Genomic DNA, 19,190 nt, shown 5'->3' on the forward strand with positions numbered 1-19,190 from the left:
AAATACTGATACAAATATAAGGAGTCCAACCCTCTCATCTTACAAATGAGCAAACTGAAGTATATAAGAAGCTGATCCCACTAACATTTGCTAACGTTTACTGAATGCTTTGTATGGAACATACTCTCTCTATATTAATATTCACTTTACCTTCACAATTATAGCTCTGAGATGAGTATACAGATGGTGAAACTGAAGCTCAGAGAGGCTAGGAAACTTATCCTAAATAATAAATAACACTGCTAACTAATAAGTGGCAGAACCAGGATTCAAAATCCAGGTAGTCCATGCTTTTTACTATAATCCCTTCATATTTGTGTTGCAAACAATAATCACTCCAACTTAAGTGCCGAATATTCCTTAATCCCATTTTTTTAACTCCCATTCCACTACATTCTGTAAGTATAAAAATAAAGCAGACAGAATTCTAAAAATAAATCAGTTATTCCAAATTTGTCTTTTTTTCTGATGCTATTAGGGAAAAGAAAAACTTAAATCCTGCTTGATTTGGTATCACACCCTCCTTCCAAGTCCATATTCAGTTCTGCGAATTTACCTGACTTACCTTTAAACATGTAAAACGTGAGTTATGACAGACACTAACTTTAAAAATAATAAAGTAAAAAATAAAGTCCTACTAGAAATGGTCACCCAATCACAAGTGGGAAAAAGCTATTGGAGATGTTCAAAATTATAAAATGTTTAACATTTACAGTAACAGCATGCAAAACTGGAGAGAAGAATGTGTGTGTGTGCACTTTGGTGAGGGAAAGGGAATCAATCTGAGACTCTTACTAAGCATTTCTTTTAGTTCAGACCATGGATCTCCTAAATAAGGAGTATCTATATAAATCATGGCCTAATTACCTTTGGATCAATATTTTAAATAGATTCATATACATCAGTTTGTATTCCTGGATCACATGCCAACTCAAGTCAATGAGTAAAGATAAAATATGCTGTAGAGACAGGGAGAGGGTATAGCTCAGTGGCAGAGTGCGTGCCTAGTATGCATGATGTCCTGGGTTCAATCCCCAGTACCTACATAAAAAAATAAAATAAAATAAACAAACCTAATTTACCACCCCCCTCCAAAAAAAAAAAAGTTGTAGGGACATTTACACTGCTAGGGATAATTCAGGAAAGAGATAATCTAGAGTAGAGGATATACAATATAAAAAACCTTAAAGACTTCCGATCTTAGCACCTCTCTCTATTCTTTTCTACAAACTTAAGCTATTTGAGAAATGAAACCAAACAATCAGTAAAGATTAAGTAAAGCAAGGCTCTCTGAAAGATTTCATTCTTGATTATGTAAATTTCATCTGAGCATAAATGATGATATACTATTTACTTCACTGGCATAACACTACATCTTATCTTTTGTTTTAGAGGATTTTTACTAAACACAATGATTACTAGGTATGATACAAAAGTCCCAGTGCAATGCTTTAACTTACTATACAGATGAGTACTATAATTTCTGTAGTATACTTATAAAAACCATTTGAAAAGCCTCTCAAAACTGTGCTTCCACTACCTGGATTACAAGGGGCTCAAAGCACTGTATCTTAACACTGGACTGAGCAATCTGCTAATGTTACTTTCCAGGAATGTACCCTTATTTGCTACTACCCAAAGGACACACTGATATATTCTTCACACTTCTTTCCCTTTGTCTCTGGCTGGAGTTCTCTGAGGTATAGTCAGGTGTCAGGTATCTTCATAAATCAAAAGAGATGGTCATGAGATGTATTACTTCAACACAAAATTAAAAAAAAATCTCTTCAGAAAGTAGCCTCTCAAATTCAGTTGGCTAAGACCAAGTCAAATTATAAACTCATCCTAAACCATCTGCATTTCACTCTTTTTAAATACTGCTTCATAAATGCAGACGTATATCAGGAGCAAGAGCATGCTGTGGGTACGAGGTTTCCAATTAGCATACATTCTTAGTCCACATGACCTTCAGAAACATTAAACACATACTTCTCTTTAACATTAATAACTTCCAACTCCCTAAGTACAATTACTTGACTAATCTTCTAAGGAGGAAGTATCTCTAACAGAAGATAGAGTCTATTTGTAAAAGAAAAGTTACCACTTACATTACAATACTTCTGTATATACTAAAAGATAAAAGACTATGATTTGGGAATCCATCCCAGCAGAGCTAAAAGCTTGTACTGATTTTTTTTTTTTCAGGATTAAGTCCACAGTAATTTAACTATTATAATTATTGTTGATCAATTTCCATGATTTTATATAAATGAAGTTTACTACCATCGACCTGTAAGAAGATGATGACTTGTATGAGAAAGCATCTTTTCCTGCTTACTTTCTTTAAGAGACTGTGTTCCAAGAACACCAGGCAGTAGGCCATTCCTAACCCTGCCAATGACTTTTTCTTTGATTCTTAAATGAAATTGTTATTCAAATACTTACAACTAAAATGTTTCTTCTAGCCAAGAACTGTCTAAAACTACTGAAATACATAAAATACATGAAATAACTTCAGATATTGCAATACTGGGCAGTGATACCTGAATAAGGGGAAACAAGATGAGATCTACAAACGTCCCAGCAAACCGAGTGGACTTTCCACGCCATAGACAGAGAAAGGAAAGGAGAGAGAGAGAGAGCAACCCCCACTGAGAAAGCTTTGGAGATCTACACATGGTTCTTTTTCAAGCTTCCAGCTGAGTACTGATTGCCACCTATATGTATGGCAACTATCTAAGGATGAGAAAAAAAGGACTCAAAAAAAGCTGAGGAAACAACCCCTAGAGTCTAGTCTACACAGTGAGAAATAGTTTATGTTCTCGCCAACCAAAGCAAACAATCTTATAATCTGCAGGCTCTCCATACTCAGAAGATTATTGTCTCAGTAAGGGGTAAAATTAGTTATAGACTTAAAGCTCTCTGGACCTGCCTGACAAAGCTTTAAAGCAAGTCATGATAGAATCAAGTTGTTTCCAAGAAACAACTGTGTCACAGAACAAAGTGCAAGAATATGTACAGAAATACAAAAATACACAACATCCAAGAAGGTAAAATTCACAATATCTAGTATCCAATTAAAAATGACTAAGCATGCAATAAAACAGGAAAAAATGGCTCACACAATGACAAAAATAAAATTAGCAGAAACAAACCCAGAAGTCAGAGAGAGAAAAGAATTGGTAGAGAAAGACATTAAAACAATTATTATAACTATAGACTATGTATTTAAGAATATAGAAGACTGCATGGTTAAGTAGGGACATGGAAGATAAAAGAGACCCAGTTTGAACACAGGTGAAAAATACACTGGATAAAACAGCAGATTAGATTTGGCAGAAAAAAAGATTACTAAACTTAAGAGATACAGCAATTGGAATTATCCAAAATGGAGAGGAAAAAAAAAAAGAAGCAGCGGAGTATCACTGAGCTATGAAATACAACATCAAGCAACCTAAATATGCATAAATGAAGTTTCCAAAGAGAGGACAAGGGAGAATAAAATTATGGAAGAAACAGGGCCAAAAATTTTCCAAGTTTGAAGAAAACTATAAACCTATAGATCTAAGAAGCTGAATGAATCCCAAGAAAAATACAAAAAACACACTAAGGCCCTTACACCATAATCAAATTGCTCAAAATCAGTAATAAAGGCGACCAAAGCAACATAAAGAAAAAATAATAGACTTCTCTTCAGAAACACTGCAATCCAGAAAACAGTAGTTCTAAAAGAAACATCTTTATTCTGAAAAAGAAAACTCTGTCAACCTAAAATTCTATGCCTTGTGAAAATAGTCTTCAAAATTAAAGAAAATGCCAAAGATACATGAATAGCAAGTAAACAAATGAGTCATAAGGGAAAAGCAAATTAAAACAAGTTACCACTAAAGACCAACAAGCCCGGCTAAAATCTAAAACACTAACAGCAAATGTTGGTGAGGATGTGAAACAACAGTAACTGAGTGATTGCTGGTAGGAATGCAAAATTATACAGTGACTCTGGAAGGCAGTTTGGTAGTTTCTTACAAAGCTAAACACAGTCTTACTACATGATCGAGCAATTACACTCCTTAATATTTAACCAAAAGAAGTAAAAACTTACGTCTACACAAAACCTGTGCTTTAATGTCTGTAGCAGCTGTATACGTAAGTGTCCAAACTTGGTAGCGACCAAGATGTCCTTCAGTAGATGAATGGATAAACATCCACACAATGGACTATTTTTCAGTGAAAAAAGAAGTGAGCTGTCAAGCCATGAGAGACATGGAACACTCTTAAATGCCTACTGCCAAGTGAAAGAAACCAATCTGAAATCATACATCATAGTTTATGATTCTAATTATATGACACTCTGAAAAAGGGAAAACTAGGAAGACAATAAAAAGATCAGTAGTTTTCAGGGGTTCAGAGGGAGGAATGGATGAACAGGGAAAGCACTGAGGATTCTGGGGCAATGAAACTCTTGTGTATGATACTGTAATGGCAGATAAATGTCACTATACATCTGTCAAAACCCATAGAGTGTCTGACACGAAGAGTGAATTTTGATGGGAACTATGGAAATTCACTTCAAATATAAGACGCAAGCTAAAAGTAAAAAAATAGAAGAGATAAACCAACTAAGAACTAATCAAAAGGAAGCTGAAGTGACTATATTTGTATACATCAATGCATATTTCATAGCAAAGAATATTAACAAGAATAAAGTCTTTCATAGTTAAACAAGTCAGTTCATCAAGACAATATAAGAATCCCAAACATTTTTATAATCTTACAACAGTTTCCAAATACACAAAACAAAAACTGATAGAGCTAAAAGGAGAAACAGACATATCCACAATTACAGTGAGATATTTCAACGTTTCTGTCAATAACTGACAGAACAAAAAGAAAATCAGTAGGGATAAAGAGGAACAACACTAACACTCAGTTTGACTTAACTGACATTTACAGACTATTCCTCCCAACAACAGCAGAACATACACTCTTTTCAAGTGCCCACAGTAACGTTTATCAAGCTATACCACATTTCTGGACCATAAAACAAGTCTTAATAAATTAAGCCTTCAAACAGTAGCATGTTCTCCAACCACATGGAAAAACAGAAATCAGTAACAGGTATCTAGAAGATCCCCAAATATCTGGAAATTAACTTGAATACTTTTAAATATTCCCTGGGCCAAAGAAGAAATAAAGGGAAAGTATTATGAACTGAATGAAAATGAAAATACACCATTATCAAGACTGTGAATGCAGTTAAAACAGTACATGGGGGGAAATGTATAGCACTACACATCTGTCTTTCAAATACCCATAATTTATGAGTTATGACTATGAAGTAATGGTTCTCATGTGTGACCTCTCAAGATGGCATCATGCTACAGTTACTTTCTAAGCAACACCTGGAGTTTATTTTGAACTCTCTGTCACTTTACTGTAATTCCCTTTGCAGACTAGAAGTTCTCTGCTTAGGAAAAGCAGCAAGGTGTGGTAGATGAAACATATAATTCCAAACGGGGTTTGAATTCTGGCCATGATAGACACTTTGGATTTATTAGCCTTTCCTGTAAGCTCTTTTTTTTTTTTCCCCCTGTTTAAAAGGAAAAGGACTGCCTATTTCACAAAATTACTTTAAATTGATCACCATGTGCTGATGTTGATGTCTGAACATGTAAATGCCAAGCTATCATATTTTAGTAATAGATAAAGCATGCTTAAAAGTTTTTTCTAAAGTGTTATTCATTACCTTGCCACTGGTAATATATCGGCAATTAATTTTAAGAAATTTCTCAGTAAATGCTTCTTCCTCCTCAGAGGTCGAAGATACAACTCGTGCAGGTCGAATACCAGCAGAAGTAGATGAGGGAGTTGCTTCCTTTGGGTGGACATCAGGATTCTTAGAATAAATAAATAAATAAACAAACAAACAAACAAATAAATAAGATAAAGGCATTTCAGAAAACTAAATAAAAACAAGCACATTATTAAAGCCAAATGAACAGCTTTTTCCAATAAGAGCTTTTCCTTCTCAACACATTCTGGAGATCAGCTCAAAATATCCTTATGTAAAAAAATATATGAAAGTATGGCATTGATTTAACATTTTGTAAAGATTTCTAGCACAGCTAAAACTTAGATTTTCAATGATTTTTTAATAGGGATGAATTATCTGGAGGATGTTGAAAACTGTATCTCTTGTACTCCCACCTCAAACATACACTGAGTATACACACACGCACACACACACACATTCAGTTGCTCCTGAATCAAGTCATTATTATCTATTAACAAAGTTTTTCTCAATCATTTTATGATGCAAATTAATTTTATATTCATCCTGTTGTCTTTGGTAGTTACTATATCTAAGAGTTTTGTAAGAGCTTTGTATCATATATAAATTCATTTTGCACAGATAATTAAATAAGGGCTATTAATCATAACATTAATTGATATTTATGAATACCTTTATATTTAAGTGTGTTATAGAGACCATTTTACTTCCAAATCACTCATAAGGTACATACTATTACCTTAATTTTAAGGAAACTTAGGCTTGGCAGCCAAATTCAGTCACCTGCCCAACAAGTAAGATGAGACACAAGCTCATGCTGTCAGCACAGGAACTAGTGAGCTAAACTGCAGTATTTCATACTTTCCACTTCAAATATTCTTCTAAATGATAAGTGTGCAGAGAGAAAAAAGAGCCAATACAGAGTCATCAGAAGGCCCCTTGCAAGGTGGCACAAAGCTGTAAACAAATTTTGTTTATGACTGTTCAGTTACCCCCAAATAAGGTGACAACATTATCTTCTATATAACCGTATTACTCACAAAAACTAAAAAAGGTCAATTGTCAAATGCCTTCCTCAAATAAAGATATACCTCGTTGAACAACATGTCTCTGAGGTTCCCTCAAAGTCTCAAATTCTACAACTCAGTATCTATAGCAATCCCGATTTAACATGTTACCCTATTAAAAAGAATACATGAGATTAGCTTAGCAAATGCTCCAAGTACCGAACGAAAGAGTTTAAAAAAGATTAAAGTTCTTCAGAGGAATCATAATGAGACCTCATTATAACTTAAATACAGGTACAAAATCCAAAGTATCACAAAATCCAAAGTATCAGCAACTCTGTATCTCTGTGAATTTATAGACTGTTTCTTAATTAAGTGATTTCGCAGCTTATTTGATAGTATTTTCTGAAACTTCCTTACGCAATTTTGCTGTAGCTGCTAGTGATAGGTCCTTAAAAATACAGAACTATAAACATCTATCCATCGAGTCTCAATTATCACCTCAAATGTTCAAATGTGCAAAAGCAAAGCAATGCTAGGACAAGTGACCCAAAAAGGCTGACTCACAGTCATCTTTTTTTATACAATATGATTAAATATTATATGGTATAATTTGTATAATATTATAAATCATTACCATAAACTAATAAGCATCTCAAAACGCTCCATTTCCCACCTTGCTTTGGCTTTATTGAGTATTTGGCTCTTTGTGATGGAAAATATGTAGAAATGTTCTCTGGTAATATATAGGTAAGGCATAGGAAATTTGAGGAGGAAAAACCACACAGGTGCAGAAATATCAACATTTATGCTTATTTCCTACAACATACATAATATGTGATCTAAAAGAAAATGTTTAGTTTTAAAGCAATGTGTGTTATGTTTCTTCATTCAGTCCGATAGATATGATGGGTACAATTTATTTCCTATAAATTATTGTGTTTAATTATCACTCTCAGAATTTACTTAAATTCTGCTTCTTAAGAATTGGAGGCTCTTGAAACCAATACACAGAATAAAATACAATACAAATAAAAACCCAAAAATATCAGAGTGAAGGAAAAATAAAATGCAATTTTAAGTGCTGTACCTTGGGTTTTGGATCTAGCTCTGGGCTATGTAGCAACCATGTTAAAAAGAAAAGAAGAATCAGTTTTTAAATTCTAGTTATGAAAATGATGTTTCCATTCAGAATCTAGGAAAAAATTCTCATCCAGTAACTTAACCATTTATTTGTGATGTTACAAATACAGAGATTTCTTTTATATAAAGAATTGCTTTCCTAAAATCCACATAAATACAAAGTCCTACTATTTTTTCACGTATTTGAAATATAAAATTTTGTTCTGAGAACATAAGACCAAGGTATAATTATAGCACCATCATTTAAAAAGTACATGAATTAAAAAATTATAACTTCCCAATAAACTGCTGGTATTTAAATTAAGTTTAAAAGCACCAAAGCTAAATTATATTACACAATATATAGATAATACACAATTTATGTGTTATTTATACATATGGTATTTATAGTTATTTAACTTTATTTTAATATATGTACTGTAAGTTTACATTTACTATATAATAAAGTATATATAAATTTACATATGAAAATTTAGGCTTAAAAGCATGAAAGTTAAAATTTTAATTTATGTATTTAGTATATATAACGTATAAAATGCATTTTATCTGTTACACATTTTAGTGATTTTAAATTTATTTTAAATTTAAAGACATATTATATACTCAGAAAGGAGGGGAAAGTAGGGAGGGAGGGATAGAGAAGAGGTATGTTTGTGACTAGTTTAAGGATGACATGTGAGAACAATTCTTGAAGTATATGCAGTATTTAACCTCTTAAAACTATACTGATATTTCTAACTAAATTTTTAAATTAAATTTTATTAAATTAAATTTTTTCCTACACATTTACTGTTACTTTAATGTTTTCAGGTATACAGATAAACAAATTCAAGATGTCAATAAATTATGTGATTAGTATGATTAAAATGGAAGTTTATCTTACTAGATTTCACAACTATTCTCAAGCTCCCCAAAACTCTGTAAGAAATTAACACCACTCTTTTATATATCATTTTATCTATGCCTGAAGAAAATATTCACTGAATGTCTTTAAAAAAAAACTTCATTTGCTAGAGCTATAAAATCCTCTGAAGTTCCCTTTAAATTAAATTATGTAATTATGTAATTCTCTTGAAATTCTATAGAAGACAATGTTATGGGTTCACCCAAGAAAATATGCTGAAGTCCTAACCCCCTATTTCAGAATGTGACCTTATCTGAAAATTGATTTTTCATAGACAAAATCAGTAAAGCTGGTAATACCAGAGCAGGGTCCCCTTAATCCAATTTAACTGGTTTCCTTACATGAAGAGGAGACCACTATGTAAAGACACAAACACACAGGGAGAAGACAGTCATGTGACTACAAAGGCAGAAACTGAAGTGATATGTCTAACAAGACAAGGAATGACAAGGACTGCCAGCGAACACCATTATGCCAGAAGAGGCAAGAAAGGATGCTCTCCCACAGGGGCATAACCCTGCCAACAGCTTGATTCTTTCCAGATGTGGTCTCCAGAACTGATTTAAATCCATTTTGTGATCCTTTGTCATAGCAGCCCTAGGAAACTAATACAAGGAAGTAATAATTTTTAAGTTACACAAACAGAAGCACAATATATTAAAAAGTCCAGAAAATCTTAAATATTGAAAGTATAGGAGAAAAGAAAGCAATGCTTCTCTTCACCTTTTAATCATTTTAACAATACTTCTGAATTGTCTGCTTTACTTTTATTTTTGCTTTGGTAAGCAAAAATTTCCTACATTACTTCCAGATAGTTCTTTACTACAAATTTTCTAGTTTCTACTATTTTTGACATATGTATTTTAGTTTTTGATCGAATGTCTCTGTCACAGAGAATCTGATTTGTACTGCTAATCCTCACCATTTCGTCAATAAGGCAGTTCAAAGGTAGTTAAAAACACAACACAAAACCTGGATGCGGGCTGTCAGGGTTTAAATCTCAGCTCTACCATTCATTAACTAGGGGATCTTGTGTAAATTACTCATTCTCTCTATGCTTCAGTTTCCTCATTAATACATGCATAGGAAGTACTTTTTAAGTATTAATAGTAACTGTAGCAGCATAATTGTCTATGCTTAAAAAAGAAGCTTTTAGTGTGCCTAAACTATTAATATTTTATATATTTTTTCTTGTAAGAATTTCTAGGTCTTCTATAGATCTTTCAATAGTATTTTTTTCAAAATTATATTTTCTAACCACTGTGAAATATAATTTCAAAATTATGCTTTCTTACATTATAAGTACTCTACTTTTCTTATTATCTCTTAGACTTAGAGTATACAAAACAGCGTTTTATATTAAAGAGAATACAACTATCTGCTATCCCATCCTTCAGCGGAGTATATTAACATAAGCAGAAATAAAACTATTTAAAATTATTTCACTTTTCCACATCACTTATTTTAAACATTTTTCCTCTGAATTTCATTCTGAATATATCACACTAGTAGTTCTAATCTAAAATGGCATTAGCATAATAAGTAAATTTAGAGTGCAGAGAGGAGAAACAAAAGGAGACAAACTAAAAAAAAAGGTTCTATATTTACAAAAGAATGTTAGATTAAAAGAATCTTACAAAATGATGATAATGCAAAAGTGGCAGCTCACAATGATTAAATATTATCTTTTGGGGTTGAGTCTAATTATTTACTAAGAAATAGTAGTTTCTGACTTGTCAATTTCCAGCTATGAAGTGTAATACAAAATGCAGGCTCTGGACTCAGACTACCTGAATTGAAATCCTAATTCAGCCACTAGCAAATTGAGTGATGGACACAAATTACTTAACTTCTCTCCCTCCGTTTCCTCATCTGTAAAATAAGAACTGTATCTTACTTTACTGGAATATACAGATGGCACCCAATTTGAGTGATTTTAGGAGAATTTAATAATGGAACTATTCACAAAGGTACACAGCGTGTACAAAAAACCAGGGCAAACAACAGAGGCTTCATTATCTATGGCCCACAGGCCCAAAGACGTAAGGGAAAGAGAGAGCCTAAACCTAGAGACAGAGAGGGCTCTGTGGAAAGGGCCATCTGATAAGAGAGGAGCTGCTGGAGAATGCAGCCACTCTGGCATGACCTTGCAGGAAGTGAGCTAGGAGAATAAATATACACCTACTCGTTCCTCTCGTCTTCTGCCAATGCTCTTGAAAGACCAACACCAACAGAAATAAAAGGTCAAGGGAGCATCTTAATGAACTCTAACACCCAAAGGGGACAGAAGAGTGTAGAATGCATCTAGAAGGAAAAACGAAGACAGCCAAGCCAGGTGCTTGTCTCATAAGATTGAAGTTAGGAAAAGAAAATTCTTTTAAATTGCTTAGAATTTAACCTGATACATGGTATATTTTAGCTCTTTAGCATGTTATTCTCACTTTGGTTCTACCTTCTATGTTCATCAATATATGATAAAAGGGGGGGATTGTTTGACTCTAATAATTCTCAAAGATCATGTTTTATGTAAAAATAAAATATTCAAAAAAAAACCCCATTGAGATCCTTTATGCTAACAAAGCCAGGAACATAACATTTTTAGCCTTACAAGTAAGCCATTACAAAGAAAACATTCAGGAAACCAATTAGAATATTAGAAATATAAACTCTTGACAATTTCTAGGAAAAACATATAGTAATACCAATAAATATTATTTGAATACAAATATAAATTATATCTAATAAAGTGTAAGATCTTTGCTTCTAAGGAACTTATACAGAGAATAGGAGACAAATATTTGAGATACTGTATATGGAAACTTATAGGGTACTATTATCTTAAAGTCCAGTAATAAAAATATTTCCAGGTAAAAAAAGATACAACTAAAGTTTATAAAATTACTGTGCAAAAGAATTATTTCTAACTATTTCCCACAATCAGCAGGTGATAGCTATCGAGGTAAAGGGAACTTCAAGAACTTTTATGTTTCTTACCTTTTACCTAGATCCATTTCAGGGAGAAAGATTTCATTCATATAACTGGTCATATTAGAGGCCATTTGGGGCCATCTTTGACAGCAGTGAGTCACTGACAGTTAAAAAGTCATTCATCTGACTTTATCATTCTCTCCTCCTCTTTCACCAACATGGCAAAAGTGAGGAAGACAGCATTTTCAAGTAGAAGGCTTCTTGCTCCCTTGAACTGCTGTTCAGCACTCTTTGATCTTTATGCCTTTCAATAAAGCCATTTGGTAGGCAGATTTGGGTTAAAGCAGAGGAACAGAAAAGGACCCCACAAATTTCTAGTCAGGCAAGATACTGTAGTTTAGCTTTTCACAATTCTGCTCTAGGGTTTGGAACACAAGCTAAATTAACCCAAGGCTACATTGCTCTCCTTTGTCACTGCCTGTTCTAAGTACATCTCTTTGTAAGCCCCACAGGAAAACGGCATGGCCACGTTCAAAAAGGTATTCCTGCAACATTTGGTCCAGTAATAGATCATGAGAACCTGACTTCCGTTCTCATCAATGATAAGAATAAATTTAATACATTCCTTTCATGTGACTGCATTCTAAAATACAGTGTTGTTATTTTTTATAAAAATAAGATACTGACAAATAAAATTTGAAAAACACCCTACTTCTTTCTCTCTTTCTCTGTCTCACACATACAAACACACAGAAAAAAGTCCATAGGCAAGGATAAAAAAAGTTATCAATAATATCATGTCCTTTACTCCATAAAAGAATTGAAACTAGTCTAATACTCAAACTTTGAAACTAACAATGCCTAATAATTTATAGTCAAATTAACAATAATTTGTGTTTCGTTACCAATTTGCCATCTGGTATCCTAAACTTTGAGTACAAACTGGGGCAGAGAAGAGGATGTCTCTTAAAGTCAGCACAGCAACACAGAAGAATTTTTCACAGGAGTCTAGCCAGTTAATGGAGCAACAGCATTTTACATGAAAACCTAATCATCAGATCATTATGAAAATGGGAAATTATGGCTAGTATTTACACAGGAAAGGCACAAAGATCATAATTCCTTTCAGAGATTTTAATCAAAATTATTAAAGTTTTGTTCCTTGGAATTCATTTGTAAAATGTAACTTATATAGAACATTCATTCCTTAAAAATGCTAGACAAGTTAATCCACTATCAGTTACTTTGAATTAATATTCTGAAGAATGACTAAGATGATAATAATTTTTTAAAAGTCAGTGTGTCAAAAATGAATGCAATAGTTTTCAGTATTATATAAATATTTATAGAAACTGAAATAAAAATCAAATTGGACATGGACTTCCTATCATGCTACATTTGTTTGTTAGGTAAAACTCCTTAGTTAAATTATTATATGAAATTTATAAGAAGGCTGATGAATATCTTTGGACCACTACCACCACCAATAGTAAGTCAATTTAAGTGGTCTAATTTAATAAAGAATGTTCCACTTTAAAAACTGGAATTTACAAATTTAATTAACAAAACAAAAAGGTAAAATTTCACTCGAACCATAGTCAAAGTAGGATTAAAAATATGTTATATACATATACAGTGACATTGCCAGATAGCTTTTAAAAGTAGGGAAACTTACAGTGGTCTTATCAAATTCTGCCTCAGATGATGTTGGTGACAGAGGACTTATGGGGCTTAAAGATGGAGAGCTCTCAACACTGGAGACATATTCAGGATCAGGAACATATAAAACCTGTAAGAAAATATTCACATGAAGATTTAGTCAAACTAAAATATTAGTAATCAGATGGTGTTCTCTAAGCAAGTACCATTAACAACCTTCAGAAATAAATTTAAAATATTAAAACCTTCAGATTAAAAGAATTATTATCAAAATAACTATAACAAAGTAAAAAAAGATATTTAAATTTAATTTAGACAAATTTGATAATACATACTTTAGGCAACAGTGAGGGGAAAAAAACAATTCTTATATATTACAGGTGCTCCTCTTAAAGGGCAATCTGGCAACAGCTAGAAAAACTTAAAAATGCAGATAACCTTTAACTGAGCCATTTTACGTCTAGGACTTTACTCTATAGCTATACTTACATATAAATAAAAAGAGACAGAAACAGGAGTGTTCTCTACAGCAAAGTTTACAATAGCAAAAAAGTAGAAAGTCTAAAGCTTGCTGTGCCCAGTTAAGCCATAACACAGGAACACTTCATTTTACTGTGTGTCACCTTGCTGCGCTTTGCAGATAATGCATTTTTTTTTACAAATTAAAGGCCTGTGGCAACCCTGTGTTGAGCAAAGCGATCACTGTCATTTTTCTGACTGCATTTGCTCACTTCGTGTCTCTGTGTTACATTTTGGTAATTCTTATAGTATTTCAAACTTTTTTATTATTATTATATTTGCTATGGAGATCTGTGATCAGTGACTACTGCAAAAAGATTATGATTCACTGAAGGCTCAGATGATAGTTAGCATTTTTCAGCAATAAAGTATTTTTAAATTAAGGTATGTATTTTTCTAAAGACATAATGCCACTGCATACTTAATGGACTACAGAATAGCGCAAATGTAACTTTCATATACACTGGGAAACCAAAAAATTCTGTTATTCACTTTAACTGTGAAATTTGCTTTACTGCAGTGGTCACAATGTTTCCAAGCATGCCTGTATATTAATACAGTGCAACAATCTACATACATGAAAAAGTCTGAGATTAAGTTGTGCTTAAATAGAACATTTTCCCAGAATCAGAGTTAAATTAAAAAAAAAAAAAGGCTAAAATATTTTTGGAAGAAGATAATAAACTGGTAACTGTGGTTGCTTCTGGAAAAGGAAACTAAGTCTGAGATAACTTTCCTTTTAAAAGTGTGAATTTTCTGTCATGTACATGTACTGCTTTGAATATTTTAAAAGGTCTTTAAAACTATTTCAAAAATCAATTCACAATTATTTTCAATATGTATTAAGAAAAATTTGCATGAGTATAAGTGAAGTTACTTTTCTCTTCTAGAGTCAATATGATTCATTCAAAGCAAGCATAAAATTATTTTCCTTAAATTTTCTGTATTCAGTGAGAGGGGTGGCAAGGGATAGACTGGGAGTTCGAGATTTGTAGATACTGACAGGTATACATAGAATAGATAAATAAGTTTACACTGTATAGCACAGGGAAATATATTTAAGATCTTGTAGTAGCTAATGGTGAAAAAGAATATGAAAATGAATATATGTATATTCATGTATGACTGAAAAATTGTGCTGTACACCAGAAATTGACACAACATTGTAAACTGGCTGTAACTCAATAAAAAAATTTTTTTTGTATTATTAACTATATTTCAATGGATACTTTCTGTTTTACAACTGAATGCTTCTAACCATCAATGCATTAAAAAAAGATACCTGTCCAGTAACAACTGCTCGGGAGAATAACTTATTTAACTGAACAAGTTCGTTGGGTGTTGTATCAAATTTCAGGGCTATACTATTCAAAGAATCCCTTGATTCAACCTGTTTAAAAGAAAAAAAAAATAATCTGTTAAAACAGAAAAATTGAATTATGAGGACCAATTTTACATTTGATTAATAAGTAGTATTTCCATCTTGGAGATAGGATAGCTTGAGAAATTTTCTGATTGTTAACAAAGTGTCTCACCTATTATGATACAGAGTATATACTTTATCGTAATACATCACAATTACATTGCCTCTATTTCAAGCAATTTCAAAATACAAAATAAAACTTATAAAACACAAACAAATGATTTTTATTTTACAAAGGCCCTAAAATCAACATATTGTTCACTGAAATAGTTTCTAAAATATGTAACTTCTAGAAACTGCTTTAGCATAGTATTCCTATATTAATTAAAATGCTATTTCTAATGATCTTTATGTATGTAATCTATTATTTAAATGTACAAATTAGAAAACATATTGGAACCAAAGCTGAGGAATCTGTTTCTGAATCACTGGTATATTCTGCTGATCATATTTATAGAAATCCTAAATCATAGGATTTTACAAATTATCATGAAAGAAAAAGAAAAGAAGTTTTGACCAGTGAACATATTCCTTTGGCATTCCTGATACATAAAGCATTATGAGAGCTCTGCAGAGAATAAAATGAAGTACAACTAAGTGGTTTTAGTGCACAAGAGAGTTACAATTGAGTCAGAAAATAAGTAAGACAAAAAAGGTTATATAAAAGACAAAGGGCAATTTAAATGAAACAACAGATGTGACGAAAGTTAGGAGTACAGACAGAGCTCCATATTTGCTCCAAATTGTCCAGGAAATACTTTATAGAAAATATTTAAAGCTAAATCTTGAAGAAGGGGTAGGAATTTGAGAAGTAGACAGAAGGGAAAGAACTTTCAAAGTGAAGAGAACAGAACTGACATATTAGGACACAGAAAAGTACAAAATACATTTGTGGGATACTGTCTCTTCCTCCTAAACCATCAAGAGTATACACATGAATTTGGGATTTTAGGAAGGCTAGTAACGAGGGTTAAATTTCAAAAAGAGGATGGGACTGAAAAGGCATTCTGAATTAGGCTGTAAGACTCGGAAAATCAGGAAAAGCAGATACATATGTGGTGGTAAAAAAACACAATAAATACATATTTTTCTTTAATGGTCTTGTAAAACCAAATTGATGCCAAAAGACATGGTTTAATAATCTAGTTCTGCTCTCTTCCTCTGTGCAAACTTTCTCACCTATGCAATGATATGATCTCTCATCTATCTTATTTAGATAAATGTATGCAAAAGCTCTCTGTAAAAAAAATTTTTTTGCAGTAACATATGGAAGTTTACAAACTACATTCATATTATCACACATTTGATCTCACAATGATCCTATTATATGGGGTAATGAAAGTAAATATTTTCCAAAAAGCCTAACCTAATAAAAAGTACTGTAGCACAGGAACTTTGACTCCCAGTAAATTATCATCTTATTAAATTAAATTTGCTAGAATAATTATCTTTACATCACACTTAATAAAATTACTCTTTAAGGAAAAAAATCCTAAAATGCAATTAAGAACTGAAGTATTATTATTAATACAACAGTTATTGAAAATGAAGTACAGATTTTTGAAAGAAGGCAATTAACAACTCTTGTCTTATTTATAAATAAAGAATGTTTCAAATAAGACTATTACAAAGAGAAATCAGCTCTTTAAAAAACAAATTAACTTACCGTATACTCAATAGTCCCTTTGGGTTTCTGAAAAGACATTCGTCTCCCATCTTTCTTATCTAGGGTCTTCTTTTGGCCAGTGTCTGGGAAAAAAAAAAAGGATGTAAAACTCTTATTAAATTCATTTTCCTTTCAAAGATGTCAAGGACTGCTAAATAGAGCTCAGGCAGACATCTACTAGACTCACTAGTAATACAGGTTGCTATCTAGAATTCTCTGCTCTAAAACATGACCAAGTGTCAAAAAAAGTAAATGTCTTTCCTCCCTGCTTGCTTTACAAATTGACCAGTAAGAAACATTATAAAACTGGAAGTCAGTTCAAAACATAATGCATAAAAGAAGTTACTAAAAACTAAATAAAGGACCATATCTTTCAATATATCTAACCTGATAGTAAGAAACTATATTTGAAGATTTATTATTATTATTATAATTAACCAAACCAAATCTGAAATATGTAACATTAATCCTCACATAAGAAAATGTCTCTACTTCTATAATAATATAGTCTTCCCTATGGAATAATATTAAATTACTGAATTCCTTATATATAACATGTAGTAGGTTAAGATACTCCTTCACATATAAACACACTTCTGTGCATTTCATTTCAGATAAATGCCAACTATTTTTCACTTATCAAGACATTTCACTTGAACACCAAGTTTATGGTATCTGTTTCAGTTTAAATTTTGCCTTAGCGTTAACCTTCTCATTATACTTCATGTAGCAAAGATTGCAGTGAATTGATAAAATGTCACTCCTCTCAATCTAAACAATCTTAAATAAAATCAATCTCTAAACAACTAATTAAAAGCTCAAAACTGAGTAAGATAGTACCACAGCAAAATGCTATATTCACCCTTAATTATTACAATATTAAGGCAATAATTTTCTAAGAAAGATTAGTTCTACCTAAGCATAAATGATCTAGAAAACATCTATTTCCTTGTTCTCCTTTTATTCAATTTTAATTGACATTTGACCATAGTAGAGTTTGTTTATATTACCTAATTAGCTCAGTTGAATGACTAGTTCTAATGAAACATTACCAATAATAATATTAATAATCAAGTCTGAATTCTCCAAAAATCAGTTAGCTCTGTAACACGTAAAAAGACTGTCCTAAAATCTTCCTGATCACCCAAGCTAACCCAAGCCACTGTTATTAGTCACACAGCATCTTGTCTCTTTCACAGTATCTGACAGTTTTTCTAATCTCTTCCACTAAACTGCAACCTACAAAACACCTTGCTTGATTTGTTCCACAATGCCTCCTCAGTGCCTAACAGAGCCTGACACATCATGACAAGCATCCAATTAGAATGAATTAATGTTTTGAAGCAACAACTTGAACTGTACATAATTTAGTCATTTTTAATAAAGAAAAGTAAACAAAGTAAAAAATATATACATACAGAGCTCCTAATTTTATATCCTAAATATCTAAAGAACTCTTAAAAACTGAGGGAGAAAAAAGATGAAAATTCAGATGGAAACACAGGCAAAAGATATGATCATATAATTCACAAGAGAACGTAAAAGTGACCCTTAAACATAAAAAATGTGTTCCATCTAACTTATAATTAGAAAAATGAAATTTAAACTACACTGGGATACCATTTCTCACCTATCACTTTACTAAAATTCAAAAGCTGACTACAGACTGGCTGCAGAAAGAGACATTCTTCTACATTTATGGTGGAAATGTAAAATGGTACCGTTCTTAGGGAAAAACATGTATTATTTTTGCTTATCACTATATTGTTAATTTTTTCTTCATTGAACAGAATATATTTAAATCTGATTTTTTGTGATAAAACATTAAGATTATTTTAAATTTTAAACAGTAATTCATTTCTGCTATTTCATAAACAGCAGAGAGAGCCAAAAACACTTTCCTCATTTTGCAACTTAAACTTTTTAAGCAATGCAAAATACAGTTCTGGATTACTTTTAACTAATAGTATATATCCCTTCTTAATTGATTTTAGGAGTAAGTATTTGTCTACATTTACTTTCCCTAATAGTAGTTTTTCAATCTGTGTTTCATAATATCCTAAGAGTTCATTAAACATTTAAAAAATGAAATTTGCAACTGTTGGATCATTTTCAAAAGTTCACCATGGAGTGCAGCTCACAGCAAGAAA

The 19,190-nt window shown here is 32.0% G+C and overlaps 1 protein-coding gene across 8 annotated transcripts in view; it reads right to left on the reverse strand.

Moving 5' to 3' along the window:
* The window catches only part of OXR1 (oxidation resistance 1), a 378,919-nt gene that overhangs the window by 45,703 nt on the left and 314,026 nt on the right, over positions 1 to 19,190 (reverse strand). For all 8 annotated transcript variants that reach the window (XM_031439482.2, XM_010981859.3, XM_031439480.2 and 5 more), the window contains 4 exons: positions 17,041 to 17,123; positions 15,234 to 15,341; positions 13,449 to 13,562; positions 5,747 to 5,896 (listed from right to left, as the gene is read on the reverse strand). In XM_031439482.2, coding sequence (XP_031295342.1) covers positions 5,747 to 5,896; positions 13,449 to 13,562; positions 15,234 to 15,341; positions 17,041 to 17,123 — 455 coding nt within the window. The remainder of the gene's footprint in view (positions 1 to 5,746; positions 5,897 to 13,448; positions 13,563 to 15,233; positions 15,342 to 17,040; positions 17,124 to 19,190) is intronic.

This window comes from Camelus dromedarius, chromosome 20 (genome assembly GCF_036321535.1).
Source record: "Camelus dromedarius isolate mCamDro1 chromosome 20, mCamDro1.pat, whole genome shotgun sequence".
NCBI classification, from domain to species: Eukaryota; Metazoa; Chordata; class Mammalia; order Artiodactyla; family Camelidae; genus Camelus; species Camelus dromedarius.